At 37.4% G+C, this 18,248-nt stretch overlaps 1 protein-coding gene and 1 long non-coding RNA gene across 2 annotated transcripts; both read left to right on the forward strand.

The window, feature by feature from the left end:
• Positions 1 to 10: 10 nt before the first annotated feature.
• Positions 11 to 3,674, forward strand: LOC107838579 (uncharacterized). Its single transcript, XR_001664668.1, has 2 exons — positions 11 to 92; positions 3,134 to 3,674. It is a non-coding gene; the product is annotated as an uncharacterized LOC107838579 (long non-coding RNA).
• Positions 3,675 to 11,021: 7,347 nt separating this feature from the next.
• On the forward strand, positions 11,022 to 17,846 carry LOC103151428 (stonustoxin subunit beta-like). Its single transcript, XM_007571476.2, has 5 exons — positions 11,022 to 11,133; positions 14,981 to 15,022; positions 15,107 to 15,169; positions 15,701 to 15,843; positions 16,663 to 17,846. Exons 1-5 carry the CDS (start codon positions 11,085 to 11,087, stop codon positions 17,083 to 17,085), a joined length of 720 nt encoding a protein of 239 aa, XP_007571538.1. The 5' UTR covers positions 11,022 to 11,084; the 3' UTR covers positions 17,086 to 17,846.
• The last annotated feature ends 402 nt before the right edge of the window (positions 17,847 to 18,248 follow it).

Consider the following 18,248-nt stretch of genomic DNA (forward strand, 5'->3'; position numbering starts at 1 on the left):
CCTTCAGTGAGCAACGAGGTCTGCAGAGACTGATGACGCCCTTGAGGAGTTCAAGACGAGAAGCAGTCAGAGCGGGAGCAGGAGGCAATGCGGTGAGGTAGTGGTGAAAAGGGTCTCGCAGATTTACAGAACCAAGGATTTAATAGGCTGGGTAAATCTGTCAGGCTTTAAAATCCTTCAGAAGAACGCAGAAACCACCGAGAGGAGCGTCAACTTTAACTGCCAGACTAATCTTTCAATTAACTCCCCTTACACTGGCATTAAGAGCTGGATCAACAAGTCTTTGCAAATAAATGCAATACTTCAACAGACACGTTGCTCCCTGTGAAAAGGGAGCTACAGATTTAGACGGATGAGCACAAAAATCCACCAAACAGACAAATAAAAACCCAACAGGCTCCAGTTTCTGGGACTTTTCTCGCTTGGATTTGTTGAATTTTTGATATGAGAAAAGTAGGAGCTTTGATGCCTTTTTCATTATGCATTAAACGTATTCGAAATGTTCGCATACATCATGTAACAGAAGAAGAGAAATCCATCTGACAACCTTAAAATTTTCATATGCAACATTTTCAGGGGACGACATAAAGAAAGTCTGAAGCCAAGGTCGAGCTGGAGGTTATTTACGTTTTCAAACACTTTCCCATCTGGGCTTTATTCGTTTTTCTACATTAATGTTGGATTTTTATCATTTCAGATCCTGGTAAAGATCTGTTTATTTCTACGTTAAGCCCTATTAGTGTGTTTTTAAATTTTCTACGTATTTTCTTAGTCATGTTAATGTGTGACTGGATTGAAAGAACATTATTTTTAGCATCAAATGTTTTAGCTGAGGCAGTGAGGTTGTTGTGCTGTAGCTCCCTCTACTGGCGGCTCACGGAAATAGCACTTTTACATTATAACAGTAGCTAGCACAGACGCTAACAGAAATGTTGTTCGGTTCATTTAATAAATGCTGCCACCAAATCTCCAGTCATTTTGACATGAACAGTTGAAAGTTTTTAATGTGGCTCACTGCCCAGGGCAGCATCTTGTTGGGGGTGGCTCAAGAGCTTGAAGTAAAGTGCCCTAAAAGTTTTATGTTGCTCATTAATTTGGGAGTCGCTGCCCCCTGTGTTGTGCAGGTGATTCTGATTCCTGATTAAAAGAGGAGAAAAGAGAAAAATCTAATTTATTCATAATATTCTAAATGGGTTTTTATACTTTCACATTTGTCTTCATGTTGCTTTATGGTTTTATGAGAAATTCAGAAAGAAACCTAATGTAAAAAGGTTTAGTCTTTATTAAATTCCCTCTCCTTTGTACTTGTTTCAGTCACTCTTCAGCATTTTAGATCATTAGAAACCACAAAAAAAAAAACAGTTTTCAAATGGCAATTCCACTTAAAAAGGGTAAAAACAATCAATCTTGCTTCTTGTTAAATATAAATCTGTTACATTTTCTAGTGTTACAGACTAATGAAACCCAGGTTTGTTTCCAGTTCTGTATAAAACCAGTAAGATTTTGGCTACTGGGAGGTTAAGAAGTCCAAAAATAAAATTCACCAAGAAGAAACCTGAACTGTCCACCGCTGCTGTTTACTTATCACCTCCTTCCCACTTTGACAGCACTGGGGGATTATAGTTTCTTAATTCAGACATTTAAAAATGTAATTTTGAAAGGCATAGAGTTTGAGATGTGTTGAGCTTTAACTGAGGATGTTTGACCTGAATCCGGTGGCATCATTTACTTCAAAGTGTAACTGAATGCATCTTGAATTTTTCCTTTTAATTATCAGAATAAGTCATGTTTGGTGTGGAACGGAGGACCAAAGTGCAGCAAACCGTCAGATGAAATGTTTTAATGAAGAGATAAAAATGACACAGAAACTTCCAATAAAGAAAATGCAGAGGGAAACTCTGGAACAGGGAGATTGTTGCATGAGATTAGCAGATTAGCAAGAAACCAGTGGATTAATGAAACCAGGAGGCTTAAATAGACGGGAACAGAAAATACACAGGAACCAGAAGAACTAATCACAGGTGAATCAGTTCAAACACAGAGAGGAAAGGAAACCTGGATAATTAACAAAAATGAATATTAATCTCAAAACACAACCAATGAGAGTAACTGAACTAACAAACAATAAACCAAAATAGCAAGATGTAAGAAAATAAATGATCAAAGAAGAAAATAAACAAAAAGTCAAAAGATCTGAGGATCGTAATAATTGCAAACTAATTCTTAGATATCTAGAATGTAACTGCAGGTAGCCAGATGAAGCCGATTTTATGCTAAACCAGCCTGCCATAGGCACACCTGAAGTTTGCACAATAAAGAGACAAACCAGTCATGAAACCCATTATGCATTATGACTAATTTTGCACATTTTTATATTTCAATTTGGGTTTCCATAGCTTCCAAAAAAGAAAACAAACAACCCCAGGACTAATTGCGCTAATGTTTTTAGGTGTCTGGACTGTAGCTCACAAATCAGCAGGGACTGCACCGTTACCTAGCAACCTCAACAAAGCCTAGCCCGTCACCTAGCAACCCAAGCTGAGCTCCTCCATGTTTGGTCAGCTGGTTTTACCATTGTATGCGCTGTACAATGGCTGCTGGAAAACACAAGTGTTTTGTTGTTGATTTACCATCCAGAAACCACTTCCTGCTTTCTTGTTGGTTGTACAGGAGGCTACGCTTCTGCTTTTCAAAGATGTACGGTTGTATAATTGTGCATCTGTTGGCAGCCATTTTCACATGGGAGTCTAAATGTTGAATTGGGGGGCGTGGCCAGCAGCAGCTTATTTAGATTTAAAGTGACAAGACACCCTAAAAAGGCTCAGTCTGAAAGGAGATCAACTGAAACTGAGCAGATTAAAATCTCATTATCTAAGAATGGTTTCATGCAAAAATGTAACAAGCATAGACCTAATCTAACTGTTCAAGGAAATAAGTAAAGATCTCCTTTACTTAATTAAATGGCTCAATAAAAACAATCTTTGAAGCTGAATCTTCCAGCATTGTCATATGCATCTGAAATTATGCAAAAGAATGTTGTGCATTCTTTTAGTATCCAAAAGAAAAGAGATAATATATGTGTTGGCAGCTTGTGGCAACAAACTGAACTTTGTGCTTCTGTATCACTTCCCAGATGGCAGAGTGATTCTGAGGTCCTGTGAGACAGAACGGGCATCTGGAGGTCCGTTTTACAGCAGACGTGGTGTGAACAGTCAGCTAGCCAATGCTAGTAACTCTGCACCCTGTAATATCACCTGCAGCAGAAGTCCGTCTCCTCTTCCACTGACCTCCCAGTGGGGGGTCCAGGTCCAGTAGTGGGCCTGTCTCAATTAGGCTCCCAGCTCTAGCATGATTTACCAGCAATGTGCATGCATCAGCTGGAGCCACAGCAGAGACGAGGGTCAAAGTGTGAACCTGAGAATGGTGCAGGAATGCTGGTGGACGAGGACTACAAGAAAGCCGCGGCCCAAAACCACCAGAAGGAGGACGGGAAACAGTTTGAACAAAGTTGAGCTGTACGTTATCCAGTCAGATCGTTTATGGCTCCTCGTGCTGAGAAAAGAGGCTCCTTCTGTTTTTTTCATACATTTAGTGTGTAAGCAGAATGGATATCGATCGTTCACTGCAGGCTTCTCTCAATAAAGCATAGCTGAGTGCACTCATTTGCACAGCGAGGTGGCAACCGGTGAAGCACACATTTTAAAAATAACCATGATGAAGGTTTCTAACTCATGCAGCAGCTACACTGCAAAAACCAAAACTTAACAAGTTTAACAGACCACTTCTGGTCTGTTTTATAGTGCAAATATCTCCAAATAAGACAAAGCTAACTTTTCATCAAGATGTAGGAGCTTGTTTTAGGCCAGTATTTCCACAGGCAGATTAATTCATATATGGGAACAAATTATTGTCATGAAATGAAAATCTAGATTATTAATGAATTAGTGGCTTTAAACAAACTCCTATGAGAAGTTACTTGTAAGTTAGCTTTGCCATATTCCAAGTGTAATACACTGTAAGACATTTGAAGATGGTTTCACTTGAAAATGAAACTTCACCTGCTGCAATTTAAGTCAATGAGAAAATTATTTTGGTTTTAATTCAGAAATTAAAGTTCATGAAGTTGATTTAACAACAAGAGACAAGTTGTCTCAACACAGTGTCAGATATTTGCACTAGAAACTAAACAAAAACGTTTCTAGTGCTAAATCTTCATAATAGTTTAAGATTTTGTGGTTTTGCAGTGTAGGAATAAATGTAATGCATAAAAAGCTTTAGAGCAGAATCTGTACTTCAGATAGTGATGAGTCTTCAGTTCATGATTATAACTTGTATGTTGTTCAGGAACATGAGGCCTGCGTTTACAACCCGACTCTCCTGAGGTCTGCATCCGGTGCATCTGATGCGATTAGTCGGTGATGATCCAGAATCTGAGCTTTCATTAATTTCACTTGAATTTCGCTGAGAATTTGCTTTGCATAGCAAGAAATCTGGCTGATGCAGAGTTCTTGTTTTAGAAAAAAGCAGACGCGCTGCACAGCTGTGAACCAAACAAAGCCGAGCCGCTGTAATGAGCACACTGCGCCGGAGCTGGAGTCGCTCACCTACAAATGCTTCTCATTAGTGCAGCTAAGCTGCCTTCATTTTTCTACCTTTCATTTTAATAAAGCTGCAGAGGTCGACTTGTTTCCGTTACTCAAACTTTCCTCTGGTTCCTTGCTAAAGTTTGCAGAAGCTTTGAGTTTATTCCCGTTTAGTTACATTAAAACTACAAACTTTGAAGTATTTTTTAATGTGACCATTTATTAATTCATGTTGTGAAGTTGAAGGAAAGTTTTTTGTCTTTTATTCCTTTATGCTACATGTGTCAGACTGAAGGTCCGTGGGCCAAATCCGGCCCGCCGAAGCTCTTTATGTGGCCGTCTAGATTCTAGATGAAACACTAAATGAGCTTAAATATCATGTTATCAATAAACTCAATGCAGGTTTTATCTGTTTACTGCCAAATTATATCAATCAGTCGCTCGAGTTTCTTGAGATTTATCGTGTAAATTCATGAAAATCAACAAATCTCCACACTTTTTTGCACTAATTGGGGGTTTATTACAGATTTTTCTCAAAAACTTTCTTACTTGTACTAAACAGCTGCCCGAGCTTTAATTAATGTCAGGTTATAGTCCATGATCTAAGGTCACATTTACCGTCATAAATAAGAGCAAATATTGCAAATATTTCCAAACTAGTACAACAAACACTTTGATTTTTATTACAAAGAATCACAAAATCCTGGAGGGACTGAAAAGATGTTTAATAATATTTAATTTTTAGAATTAATTGATATTTTAACAGATTGTGAACAGGTTTTACCAATACATTCTGGCACAACCGGCCCTTTAAGAGCATTCATGATCTTGATTTGGCCCCAAACAGAAGCGAGTTTGACACCGCTGCCGCCTCATCTTTTATAAAGTCTGACAAAACAAATACTTAGACTGACTGCTTATCAAGCTTGAAGAAGATTTGTTTGTAATGTCTGCCATGAGACAGTCTGACTGTGTTGTCTGAGAGTTTTGGTGTAATAAATTTGAAAGGTTTACCAGCCGCTCCAAACGCGGTGCGACAATCTGATAAGGGAATTGAATTGGAAGGGGGAGTATAAATATCTGGGGACTTTCACAGAGAGAAAACGTCAAAGGCACTCACAGATACGGTTTGTTATTTGCTTTTTGCGACAGAAAATGAAAGCTTTGCATTCCAGCTAACAAAATGAGCTTGTTGAACAGATTTTCCTGCCTTTGCTGCAGGAATCCGTGCAGCTGGACCTCCGGCCAGCGCAGGAAAGCTGCTATTTATGGTAAACTTTCTGACTTGCAGAGAAGATGAGGCTCTCTGCTGCTCTTTTCACTCAGATGAATTCAGAAACACCAGAAGGTTGTTCTGCTCTTTTGTAATCAGATGGATAAACTTACACCCAACAGCTTGGTGTTACGCAACTGATCAATGAGCTGAACATGAATGACCAGCTGACATCATTGTTCAGTGACTTTTTCTCTTTGGATACTTTTTGTTGTATTATTTTATAAATTTTATACACAATAAAAATAAATCTTAGTCAAAAAGAGATGAAATCAGTCAATATCTTTGTTTTCTTAAGGAACTTTGACCATATTTTGTTTTTATTGAATGGTCTAACGGCGCCATCTTGTGGTTATATTAAATCCTGAGCTTTTATTTCCTGTATGTTGTAGGACATTTTTATTTAATTTAGCTGCAGCTAAGGCAACATATATATATATATATATATAGATATAGATATAGATATGATTTTTTGAATTTCTTTTTTAGAAAGTCAAACAGCAAGAGAGAAAAAGTGTGAGCTTCATATTTCCAAGGCGCAGTAAATGCAGCATAACTCTTGATATGATTTGTAGATAAATTAATTTGGGTCAGATTTTCTACACCTGCTTATTCAAATTGTTTAAAGTCGGAATAAAAAAATAAAGTTATGTTGAATTAAAAAAACGTTGAAAATCCCAAAATGACGTTTAAATATTGTTTATATTTAGCCAACTATGATGTTGACTTTAAATAAAAAATAAATGTATCATCATGTACTTTTTTATTTGTAAAAAGCGACACTGATAAAGGATAAAGAGCTGATAAAGGATAAATGAATAAGGAAAATGGATAAAATAAATAAATAAATAAAATAAATAAATGTGTAAGTAAATAAATATAAATAGGAATAAAGATGCAAATGACTATTTATTTATTTATTTATTTATTTATTCATTGATTTAATTTTGGCTGAAATTGCTCTCCATAGTTATCATCACAGCTAAATTATTTACTACCAATTTTAAGTTTAGAAATGTCGAAAAATCAAAATATGTTTTAATCAGGAGTTGTAAACAGAAATTGATGATATGAGCATTAAACAATATATTTAGCAATATTTATTAACACACTGTGACTCTGTTGCTGCTAAGCAACAGACTGTAACATCCATGGGAAAGAAAAAATCTCTAAACACGATTTAATACAAAGTTTAATGACTTTTAAAGTCCATGACAGCCTTAGATGTAAATATTTATTATATCTGATTTTATTGTGTAAAACACGCCGGAAGAAAAGCCGCAGAGACGTTAATAGTTTTCTCATTATGACCGCCTCCTGTGGTTCAGCCTTCCTACACTAGAGGGCAGCAGAGATAAAACCTTTTTATCACCATCTCCTTATTGCACCTGAATAAGTCTGCTTTATTATTCCTTTAGTTTAACTATAGATCTATAGATGTATTTCAAATAACTGTACACTACGTGTGTTTTATTTAATACGTTTTAGAGGAGTTTTTCCAAAGATCTACATATCATAATTTAGAATTTATAATGAGAATAAATAATTGAATCCAGGATCTTTAATTGGAGCTTTGTCTTCAGTAGAAATAGGTTTAAGGATTAAAAAAGCAGATAATATTTTCTGAAATTATATTAAACAGATTTGTAATGAACAAAATGTCTAAAGGGTTTGTTTTCTGTTTGTTCCAAACATCAATAAAATATCTTAAATTGTCTTTTAACAACACATTCTGTTTTCCCTGAGCAGAACATAAAGCAGAAAAAGCCTTTAGGATTTAACTAAATACTCTAAAATGTTGTTTTTTCTTCTGCAGATTTCTGAGTTTGTGGACGGTTATCGAATGAAGAGGAAGCTGAAGCCGAGTTGTCAAAGTGTTCCCAGTATTTCCTGCTCTCCTCTGTTTATTTGCATGCATGTGGTCCAGCTCAGGATCTCCTCCTCTGTCACCAGCTTGATCCTGTGGATCTGCTTCATGCTGCCGACATGGAGGGTGAAGAATGAAAGATCCAGAGCAGCTGCGTGTGATGCAGTCTGAACGCGCCGCGTGGCAGTGATGATGAATCGCTGCAAACCTAAACCTCTAAATCACAGCTCAGGATGTCACAGAAACAAAATCCAATTCTAAAAAAAAGTGTCTTCTTCATGTGTTTGAATGGATTTAGTAAGAAGTTCTGTGTGTTTTTATGAAAAACAGGTTTGTTTTTCCTTCCTCCTGCCCGTTTATAGGCAGATTTCAGTTCCCAGAAGATCTGAAGCGTTCTCTGCGATCAGCTGCTGTCATCTATTTACAGATTAATCCACTGTCTGGAAAATGGATGAAGGAATAAAATGACACAACAAAACTAAAGACTGTTGGTTCATTAAAGATGATCGGATCCAAATAACAGAAGTTGAGTTTCTACAATGTAAAAAAAATAAATAAATCTTATATTTTTGGTTTAGTTTCCAGCTGTAATTACTGAAGCTGTGCGTTGGCTCTGGATCGATCCTCTTTAGGTCCACAGATAATAAAATTAACTTCAGTTTTGTTTCTGCTCAGCTGGAGAACATTAAATGGAAACATAAGTACACTGTAAAACACCTGAGCTGCATTTCGTTGTGTCTACTGTCTTCTACTTGTTAAGTCAAATAAATTAGATTTTGACCCTAAATGTTTGAGTTTGTGGAAGATAAACTTGCAGCAGTTTTAACTTTTTATTCATTTTTTGCCAAACCTCCAAGAGTTGAATAAACAGAGTTTTTAGGTTAGCACTTAAAAAACTGAAAGAAGAAAAAGACAGGAGCGGGAACTATTTCCCAGAATGCTTAGCGGCGTGTTTTTGTCTCCTGAGATGGAAGTGTGTTACATTGATCTGTTCACACTAAATGTTTCTGAGCTGAATTCATTCAGATGTTTCATAAAATTCATCATCAGATCAGAAATTTGGTTCATGTGATTTGAAACAAGAATTTAAATTATTCTACAGTAAAATAAGTCGTTATTTTAACTTCATATTGTGAATGAAATAACAGAGAAATTTGGTTCTTTAACTGGGACAGTTTTTTTTTTCTTGCATTTTATGAAATAATTATTCGGTTTAAATTGCAGCATTAAGTTAAAACTCACAATTCAAGATTAATGAACTTAAAAACAAAGTTCAGACAACTTGTCTCTTGTTGCTAAATCAACTTCATGAACTTTAATTTATGAGTTAAAACCAAAACTATTTTCTTGTTGACTTAAATGTCATTTTCCAGCCAGCAGGTGGACTTTCATTTTCAAGTTAAACCACCTTCTAATGTTTTACAGTGTATGCACTTTTTAAATATTTTCAAGCAGTAAAAGTTTTTCTTTACTTCCAGTTACATCACTGGTACCACTCCAGTGTCGTTACGTTCTAGAAACATAATGACAAAAAAATCTTACGTCTTACTAAGCGGACAAAGCAAAGTCAACATGTGGCTTCGCCTGCCGGTCTGTCATCACTTCACGCTCCCTGGTGAGATATGAATGGGTGGAAATGAACCCCTCACACGCAGACCCCGTCCCCATCGCTGCTCCTTACAGTCAGGCTCCTAGAAACCGGGCCTGATACTGTAACATGTCTGGTATGTCCTGCTTGGTGCTTCTGCTGCAGGAACACTAGAAGGATGCAGCAGCATGACATGAGGTTGGGCTCAGGGCCAACAACAGTAAACACCTCCGACACCCGGCCTGCAGAGCGAAGCTCAGAGCGGGTTTATGGGCCGGCGCAGGCCTTTCATTTCACCGCGCTGCATGATCCGAGGGATCTGGTATGACAAACTGATGCCATGATAAAGCAGGTATTTATATCAGGAACCTACAATCAATAAACAAAGTATGTAAGGTGAACTTAACTACACAGAGGAGTAATTATTTAAAGTAAAAACTGACATGTGTTGTACTTTCGCACAGAGTTAATACACCAGAATGTATTAAAAACCAAATGGTAATCTCTGACATCATTCAAGTTAATTTGTGCAGCACATTTCAACAACATGGCCGTTCAAAGGCCTTTACATCATAAGAACGTGAAGCAATAAACATCAAGTTTTGTCAAAATTCATAATCAAATTTATCAAGTAAATACATATCAAATATGTTGATCAATTTTCCACTTTACGTAACTCTGCTGATTTTTAGCCTTGATTTAGAGGAACTCAGTGTTTCAGCTGTTTTGCAGTTTTCTGGAAGTTTGTTCCAGATTCATGGTAAACAGAAGCTGAATGCTCCTTGGTTCTGGTTCTGGATGCAGAGCAGAACCAGAGCCAGAACCAGAGAAGTCTGGAAGGTTGACACAGCAGCAGCAGATCTTTAAGCCGTTCAGTGATTTATAAACTAACATCAGTGTTTTACAGTCTGCTCTCTCAGTAGACTGTAGAACCGGGTGATGTTCTCCGTCTTCCTGGTTTCAGTCAGAATGCCAGCAGCAGCGTTCTGGATCTGACTGATTTTTTAACCTGTGAAGACTCTGCTGCAGTAATCAGTGTGACTAAAGATAAACATATGGTTGAGTTTCTCTTCAGGTGATGAAAGGCTGACTTTGTAACTGCCTTTATGTGGCTCTGGATGTTGAGGACAGAGTTCATCACTACACAGAGATTTCATCCTGTTCTCTAGTTTCCAGCTGTAATAACTGAAGCTGGATGTTCACTCTAGATTGTTCCTCTTTAGGTCCACAGATAAAAACTTCAGTTTTGTTTCTGTTCAGTGAGAGAAAGTTAAATTAAAAGACAAAAATTTAGTTTTTTAAATATTTTAAAGTAGTAGATAAAGTGACACAATGAGGTTCTTGTTAAGTTCTAGTTACATCACTTGGAGCTCACGTTGCTTTATGTGTGACACCAGGAACGCCTCCGAGATTCATGCATCAGAATTTGCATGGAAGTCTATGCATGTGTATAGTTGTGTGTTTAGGCGTGTAGTGTGTGTTCTTGCACACCAACATCTGTGTGCAGTGTGTTGAGGTCGTCGGTTCAGCAGAGGGAAGGAGGCGGGGCTTCCTTGGTGAAAGCATTGCCTCCATCTACAACTTTTAAAGGTAAAAAACCTCTTTAGTTCACAAATCTCCTCCCTTCCTCTTCCTATTGGTAAGAACCGCCTCCGTCTGCTTAACCTCTGCATGCCTTTACAGGTATATATGGGCAGCATTAAGCTGCTGCAGGGTCGAGCTAAAGGAAACTCATCATAATTCAGTCAGTCTCCTTCAGGATCTTCTGTAAAGATGCCGACCACCAACAGAATCATCTCTGAAACCCAAAACTCAGATAAAGGTGAGCTTCCTTTCCACCATTTTATACAGTAAAAAGATCAATGCATGACTTCACATAAATATTCAGGTAAATATTTGGATCATTACTAAGGTTTACTTCATCTAATACAGCATTAAATGAATTGTGAGGTTTATTATCTTCTGAGCAGATCCTGAGTGAAGGGGTCACTGGAGTTTATGTCTGCATGTAAAGCTCAGCAATTCAATTAGCGATTTCATGCCTGTCATTATGAGAGGGCGGAGAAGAGTTTTACTACCTGGCAGCAAGCAGCAGCATCATCCTGTTAAAAAGATTTAACACTCTTTGCTGTATGATAGTAATATTTTGAGTGTACAGTCGATTACAATGCCATTGTTCCCTCCCTAGTCTTCTAGTTCAGGAGTTAAATGGTCAAAAATAGCATAAATTGCTAAATAAGCTAGAAGTAAAAGGTTTGTTCAGTAACTTTGGAAAAGAATTTAATCATTAATCTTTGTCAACTGCAACAGTAACAATAAGTCAGACTTTAAAATGTGAAAAATGCCAAACTAATGTATGATTTCCTATAAATGTAAATATATGCAAATAATTGATTAAATCCTATCAAAACTGAACTTTTGAAAATCAACTGATGGCACCAAACAGAAGAAAACTAAAACACATTTTTACAGGATGAAATAAACATGATTACAAACAAACCCGAAGGAGTTATCAGATCCTGTGGGAAGCAATTTAACAGGACAATCACATATGAATGTCCATAAATCTGAGTCAGCAAACAGAATTTCAGCTCCGCTTTGCAACAACACATCTTACCAAGAAACATCTTTAAATTAGCCAAACATTAACATTATCTCACCAATATTATTAATAAACAAAAACTGATAGGAGCATCATCATCGTTAAAAATTAAAAAAAATAATCTTAGGAACATTTATCGAGAACAGCATTAGCATCATGCTAACCATAGACTCTTTGCAGCTACGTCACTAAATCATTCGAGGCGGCATGATGGACGTCGGGGGAAAAAAAGATGGACGTCGGAAGTGAGGGACGGGAGTATTGAACAGAGGAAACAGAGGAAAGTGTTTTCCTCGGTTGTTTTTGCCAGTTTATTCGTGGCTTCTACTTGTTCGAGTCGAGCTAATTTGTCTCTGAACTCACCTGGTCGGGGCTCACAGACGGCGGTGTTTACAAAAGTTGGAAACGGCTAGCTTAGAAACCGACCCGTACCTCTTTCCTCCTGATGTGTTCATCAAATTACTGACTTTGCCTGAATTCACACCACATGATTTATGTCACAACGTCATAAACAGCCTTTTACACCGGGGCAACATCGAAACGTTCAAAAGAGGAGATGCTAACCAGTTTTTCACATGCTAGGCTACATGACGGTGCGGCATTGTCTCCATGGTTACCAGTGGTTAGATGCGCCTTCTCCATGAAGCAATATTTGACATCTTTCTCATCATACTTATAAAGTACATGAACATTAATCTTCTTACCTTGTTAAAAGCCTTCGCTCCAAATCCGCGATGACACCGAGGTTAACAGTCGTTATGATTAACAGCTGCTGTCCTTCGCCGCCGCATCTTTCCTCATTAAAAGTTGTTCAGTAAAATGACAAGTTTGGTTTTTATCCTTGTCTGTTCGTGCAGCCGACCGTTGAGCACCCTGTGACCATTTTAAAGTGAAATCAACTAAATAGAAACGATATTAGGTAACAGATGCCTGTTTTTTGACAGGCTTTAAAGGAGCGCATTGGTTGTTTTGACGTCTGTCATGGCGGAGTGGGCGGAGTTCAGGCGAGCGTGACGTCATCCACTCCACAGCAATGTTCACAACTATCACCAAAGATCAACTATTAATGAAAACTACACAGCAGAAGAAAAAAAATAATCATATAACAGCTAAAACTAAGTAAACACGTGGACAACAGAAGATAAAGTAAATCTGCCGTCTTTAAAATCCAATATGGAGAATTTTGCATTTATTCCCATAGCAATTAAAAACTCCCCCCCCCCACCTTTTTTTTTGGTGCACCCCAAAAACATTGAATTGAGTAATGCTGATTGGCCAAATATTTATAATTTTTTCCCTAGCACACACACACGATTGGCTATTTCGCTGCAAAATACGAATCTGTTGGGGAAAATTCACCGCTGAATGAGAGTCAGTTATTGGAAAAGTTGTATAAATAACTCACATTACATTTAGGCACACCATATGAGGCAAAACTGAAACTAATAACATTTCTAAATAAATAAAGGATGGAAATCCACCACTAATCATCATAAAGCAAAGATGGAGGACCCAAAACCAAACCCTGAGGAACTATTTTCTTGTAGACATTTCCAGAAAACACATCACTCTCTTACTTGAATTGCATGTTCTCTTGTATTTCCCATGTTGACAAGGTATATCTAAATTTACACCTGAGAAAACGAGGACACGGCTTACTGGTTTATGGGTACATATGTATATATACACACACTCATGACTCACTGAAACACTTCAAGGTCTCAGACACTTGTCAGTAAATGAGATCAAAAGGTCTCATAGAAGTTGAGACGGTGGCAACGTTCAGGCGCAAGCATTTAGGTTGGTGTTGGGTTGCAATGAGGACGTCTAAATGTGTTGTTTTCATCCCCTGCTGCTGCGTCCAGGCAGGTGTTCGTCCTGCCAGCCTCTCCTGCCTCCAATAAGCAAACAGATTCAAACCTGATGTGACAAACTTTCTGCTGTAAAAGTGTGGACAGGAAGAAACGGGTGAAAGGACTGAATGAGGACAATGACACGTTGTACTCTGAAGGATTTATTATGTCATATTCATTCTTAAATTTCATACCAATAATTCATCTTAGCTAGACTTAATGTTCTGAGATGATTAAATGTGGGAACTGTTACTCCGTAACAACGTGTGCCAGTTTTGACAACTTTATGCTAAGAGCGTTAAGGGTTCATCTTGATCTACATAATTAAAAAAACATATTTATCTGTAAGATCAAAGTATTGGTAATGACAGTAGGATCTATTACTTCATCTCCTACTTAAAGGGAAGATTTAATCGTCACTTACAGTTTATATTACAGCAGCTTGTGCTTATTTAGGATTGATATTTTTGGAAAATTTCCCAGAAGTCTCCAGTTGTTATTTACAAAAAGTTCACAGTTGCTGGATCAGGTTGCGTGGCTTATCTGATTTGTACAAACAAATCGTATCATTCATCTCCTCTGATAATCTGCTCTGAGCTTTGAGCCGCTAAAACATGTGAGGTGAATCTTTAACCACCTGGAACCAACTGGCTGGAGGAAAAATACGACTTTTTAAGTCAAAATACACTGGAAAACATCTGAGCTGCATTTAGTTGCTAATGTCTGTTCACACTAAATGTTTCTGAGCTGAATTCATTCAGATGTTTAATAAAATTCATCATCAGATCAGAAATTTGGTTCATGCAATTTGAAACAAGAATTTAAATTATTTTACAGTAAAATAAGTTATTTTAACTTGATATTGTGAGTAAACTAACAGAGAAATGTGGCTCTTTAACTGGGTAATAAATCAGGTGAAATAATTATTTGGTTTAAATTGCAGCGGTAAGTTAAAACTCACAATTCAACATTAATTAACTTAAAAATGTTTGGACAACTTGACTCTTGGTGTTAAATCAACTTCATGAACTTTAATTTCTGAGTTAAAATCAAAGTTGAGCTAAATTGTATTTTCAATGCAGCAGGTGGACTTTCATTTTCAAGTTAAACCATCTTCTGATGTATGTTTTACAGTGCATGTCTGACTTCTGAAGAACATGAGCTCATCACCGGCTGATCTGACTGAATTTATTTTGTATTTTCGTGTTTCTTAGTTTCTTCAGCAAAGAAATCCAAAGCTGGAAACACACCTACAGGTAAGCAGAGTTAATGTTACGATGTTAAAATAAAAAACGCTATTTTTGCAAATTCATCTCTCTTTTTCTTCTGTATTTTTTTAGCAAAGGTCCCCGACTACGAGCCAAATATTCCAGAACCAAAATGTCGAGCTGATCTTATCAAACGTAAGAAAATGTTTAAAATATAAAAACATAAGGAGGAACCCATAACGCGGTGCCATCGCCTTTATTCTTGTAACGGCACTGGATACAGGAAGCATTCTGCACCAAATACATGCAAACTCAAACATTACAGCTGATGCCTTTCAAAATAATAGAGAAAACTGTTTTACCTTTTATATTATTTAAACGACAGCATCCAACTGGAGGAATACTGTCAGGTTTCTGCAGGTAGAGGTTTTGCTACGTATTGTAAAACAGAAGAATTATAAATTATTTTGATGTAAAAAGCATTAACTGAACTTGTAACTTACATAAAAAATTGAGACAACATATTTATTAAATCTGAAGAAGCTTTGAGCAGACATTATTTTTTGTCCTGGACATTATGCATAAAGCAAACAGCTGTGATTTTTTAATATAAGTTGTTTTCATTGGCTGTTCTTTACAAAAATACACATAAATATAGTCAGACCTTTTACTAATTCAGAAGGTAGTATGAAATATTTCAGTTATTGTTCGTTCCCTTTGTTTCAGACTGGGTCAACCTGACTTTGGATGACAGAACAGCCAATAAGATGCTGTGGATCACTGATGGTGGCGCTAAAGTCGCCCGTATGACTGATGACATCACATGTCCTGTGTTAGACCGACCAGAGCGATACGAGTACACCCCACAGGTAAAACATGCACTGTAAAACATTGGAAGGTTTAACGTGAAAATGAAAGTCCACCTGCTGCCTGGAAAATTTAATTTAAGTCAACAAGAAAATAGTTTTGGTTTTAACTCATAAATTAAAGTTCATTAAGTTGATTTAACAACAAGACACAAGTTGTCTGAACATTGTTTTTAAGTTCATTAATCTTGAATTGTGAGTTTTAACTTAATGCTGCAATTTAAACCAAATAATTATTTCACAAAATGCAAGAAAAAAATCTGTCCTCACCCAAAGAGCCACATTTCTCTGTTATTTTACTCACAATATGAAGTTTAAATAACTTATTTTACTTTAGAATAATTAAACTTCTTGTTTCAAATCACATGAACCAAATTTCTGATCTGATGATGAATTTTATGAAACATCTGAATGAATTCAGCTCAGAAACATTTAGTGTGAACAGGACAAGAGTCAGATCAACGTAACACACTTCCATCTCAGGAGACAGAAACACGCCGCTAAGCATTCTGGGAAATAGTTCCCACTCCTGTCTTTTTCTTCTTTCAGTTTTTTAAGTGTGAACCTAAAAACTCTGTTTATTCAACTCTTACTAAAAAGTTAATAGAACTTACTGCTGTAAGTTTATCTTTCACAAACTCACATTTAGGTTCAAAATCTAAAACTCACTAAGTTTATCTGACTTTAAGCGTAGAAGACAGTAGACACAACCAAATGCAGCTCAAATGTTTGCAGATGTGATTAGTGTTCAGACCTAAAATCGGGTGAAACGACGAACGTCGAGTCCCTTCATTTGATGTAACTGGTTCTGTTCTCCAACAGGTTCTCTGCAGGGAGGGCATCGCGGGTTTCCGAGGATACTGGGAGGTGCGGTCGTCTGGATGGGTCGTGATCGGAGTTGCGTTTGAACGAGCGGGACGGAGGAACAGCGAAGGGCCCTGCGGCTTCGGAGAGAACCACGAATCCTGGGGCCTGGAGTGGAGCGGCTCCGGCTACCAAGTCTGGCACCAGGGCCAGAAGGAAGAGATCAACGGGATTCCCCATCACGCCACCGTCGGCGTTTACGCTGACCAGCCTGCTGGCTTACTGAGCTTCTACGCTGTTGAAGAGGAGGAAGAGGAAGGCGTAGTCAGGAAGGAGGTGAAACTTTTGCACCAGGTCAGGAGCTGCTTCCAGCAGAAGCTGCTGCCAGGATTCTGGGTGGGAACAAACTCCTACTGCCTGATCCTGCAGAAGGAGGAGTAGATCAGAAAATCAGACCTAACAGGGAGTAAAACCGAATTCAGGACAAGTAAGAGCTGCTGCATGAACCTTATTGAAATTATTCTTTTTTAAAAGTTTGCCAACCTTGAAACTAGATTTGTTGAAATAAAGTGTAGCAAACTAAATATACTCAGTGGAGCCTCACCTGTTTATGGTTCAATATTCATAGATTTACTCTGTTTTTGCTGATTTTTTCTTGTAAAGTAAGTCCAAAATTCACTTTCTTTGTCATAGAGTTTGAAGAAACCTGCTTGGGAAAACCAGGGGTCCAATTCATAGAAAATATATTTGGTTTATGCTTCCCGTTAAATGCTATTTTACATACTGGTAAAATGAACAACGTACACTTAAGAAGCAACTTTGTAAAGACTGCAGAGTGAATTATTTTTTTTTATTTAGTAAGAATCTCTGAAAGTTAGAAAAAAAAATAGTTTTGTTGTTTTTATTGATACTGCAGGGAGTTTTGTCACATAAACTCAAAGCCTTTTATAGAATAGTAGATGTGATGGTTGCACCTTGGCTGAATCTTTAGAAACAGAAGTAAAGGGAGCTACATAAAACAACACACTAAGAAACTCATCAGGAGTTTTTTAACCGCTCTATGTCGGTACCAATATGTTTTGTTTCAGAAAATTGTGTTTTCTCCAATGTTGTTTGAATGCAAAAGTTTAAATAAATCACATACCACCAAACGTCTGTTTTACTCTGATTACTAACATGGTCACTACAACAAAAGAGGACACCTTTGTCCTGAGGTGCAGTTTTAAAGTCGGACCCAAATGCAAGAGCAGCAGAAGGGAAAAGTTGATGAGATTATTTTGTAAATCTCAAAACAGAGAGCCAAGGTAGAAACAAAAAGTAGTCCAACGTGAAAAACCCAACAAGGAGATCCAGGAGTACAAGACACAGACGGGAAGAAATGGGAGGAACCAGCAAGGAGTGACTGAGAAAGAGGCACTGAAATACTGGGAGGCTGAAAATAACGGACCTGAGCTGGTGAGCAAACTGACTGAGGAGAGCAAAAGGCACACAGGGAACTAAAAGATGAATCCAACAGTAAAACACTAAACACAATTAAAGTAGTGAGTAAAAATAATTAGACACAATAAATAAATATAATAAGCTAGAATCAGTAATAAGGACTG

This window comes from Poecilia formosa, unplaced genomic scaffold (assembly GCF_000485575.1).
Source record: "Poecilia formosa unplaced genomic scaffold, Poecilia_formosa-5.1.2 Scaffold281, whole genome shotgun sequence".
NCBI classification, from domain to species: Eukaryota; Metazoa; Chordata; class Actinopteri; order Cyprinodontiformes; family Poeciliidae; genus Poecilia; species Poecilia formosa.

What these genes read in the sequence shown, in the direction of transcription:
- LOC103151428 (XM_007571476.2), top strand. Translation starts at nt 11,085, where the DNA reads ATGCCGACCACCAACAGAATCATCTCTGAAACCCAAAACTCAGATAAA. An exon ending in AACCCAAAACTCAGATAAAG is followed by an intron (nt 11,134 to 14,980) that starts GTGAGCTTCCTT and finishes CGTGTTTCTTAG; the next exon opens with TTTCTTCAGCAAAGAAATCC. An exon ending in TCGAGCTGATCTTATCAAAC is followed by an intron (nt 15,170 to 15,700) that starts GTAAGAAAATGT and finishes CCTTTGTTTCAG; the next exon opens with ACTGGGTCAACCTGACTTTG.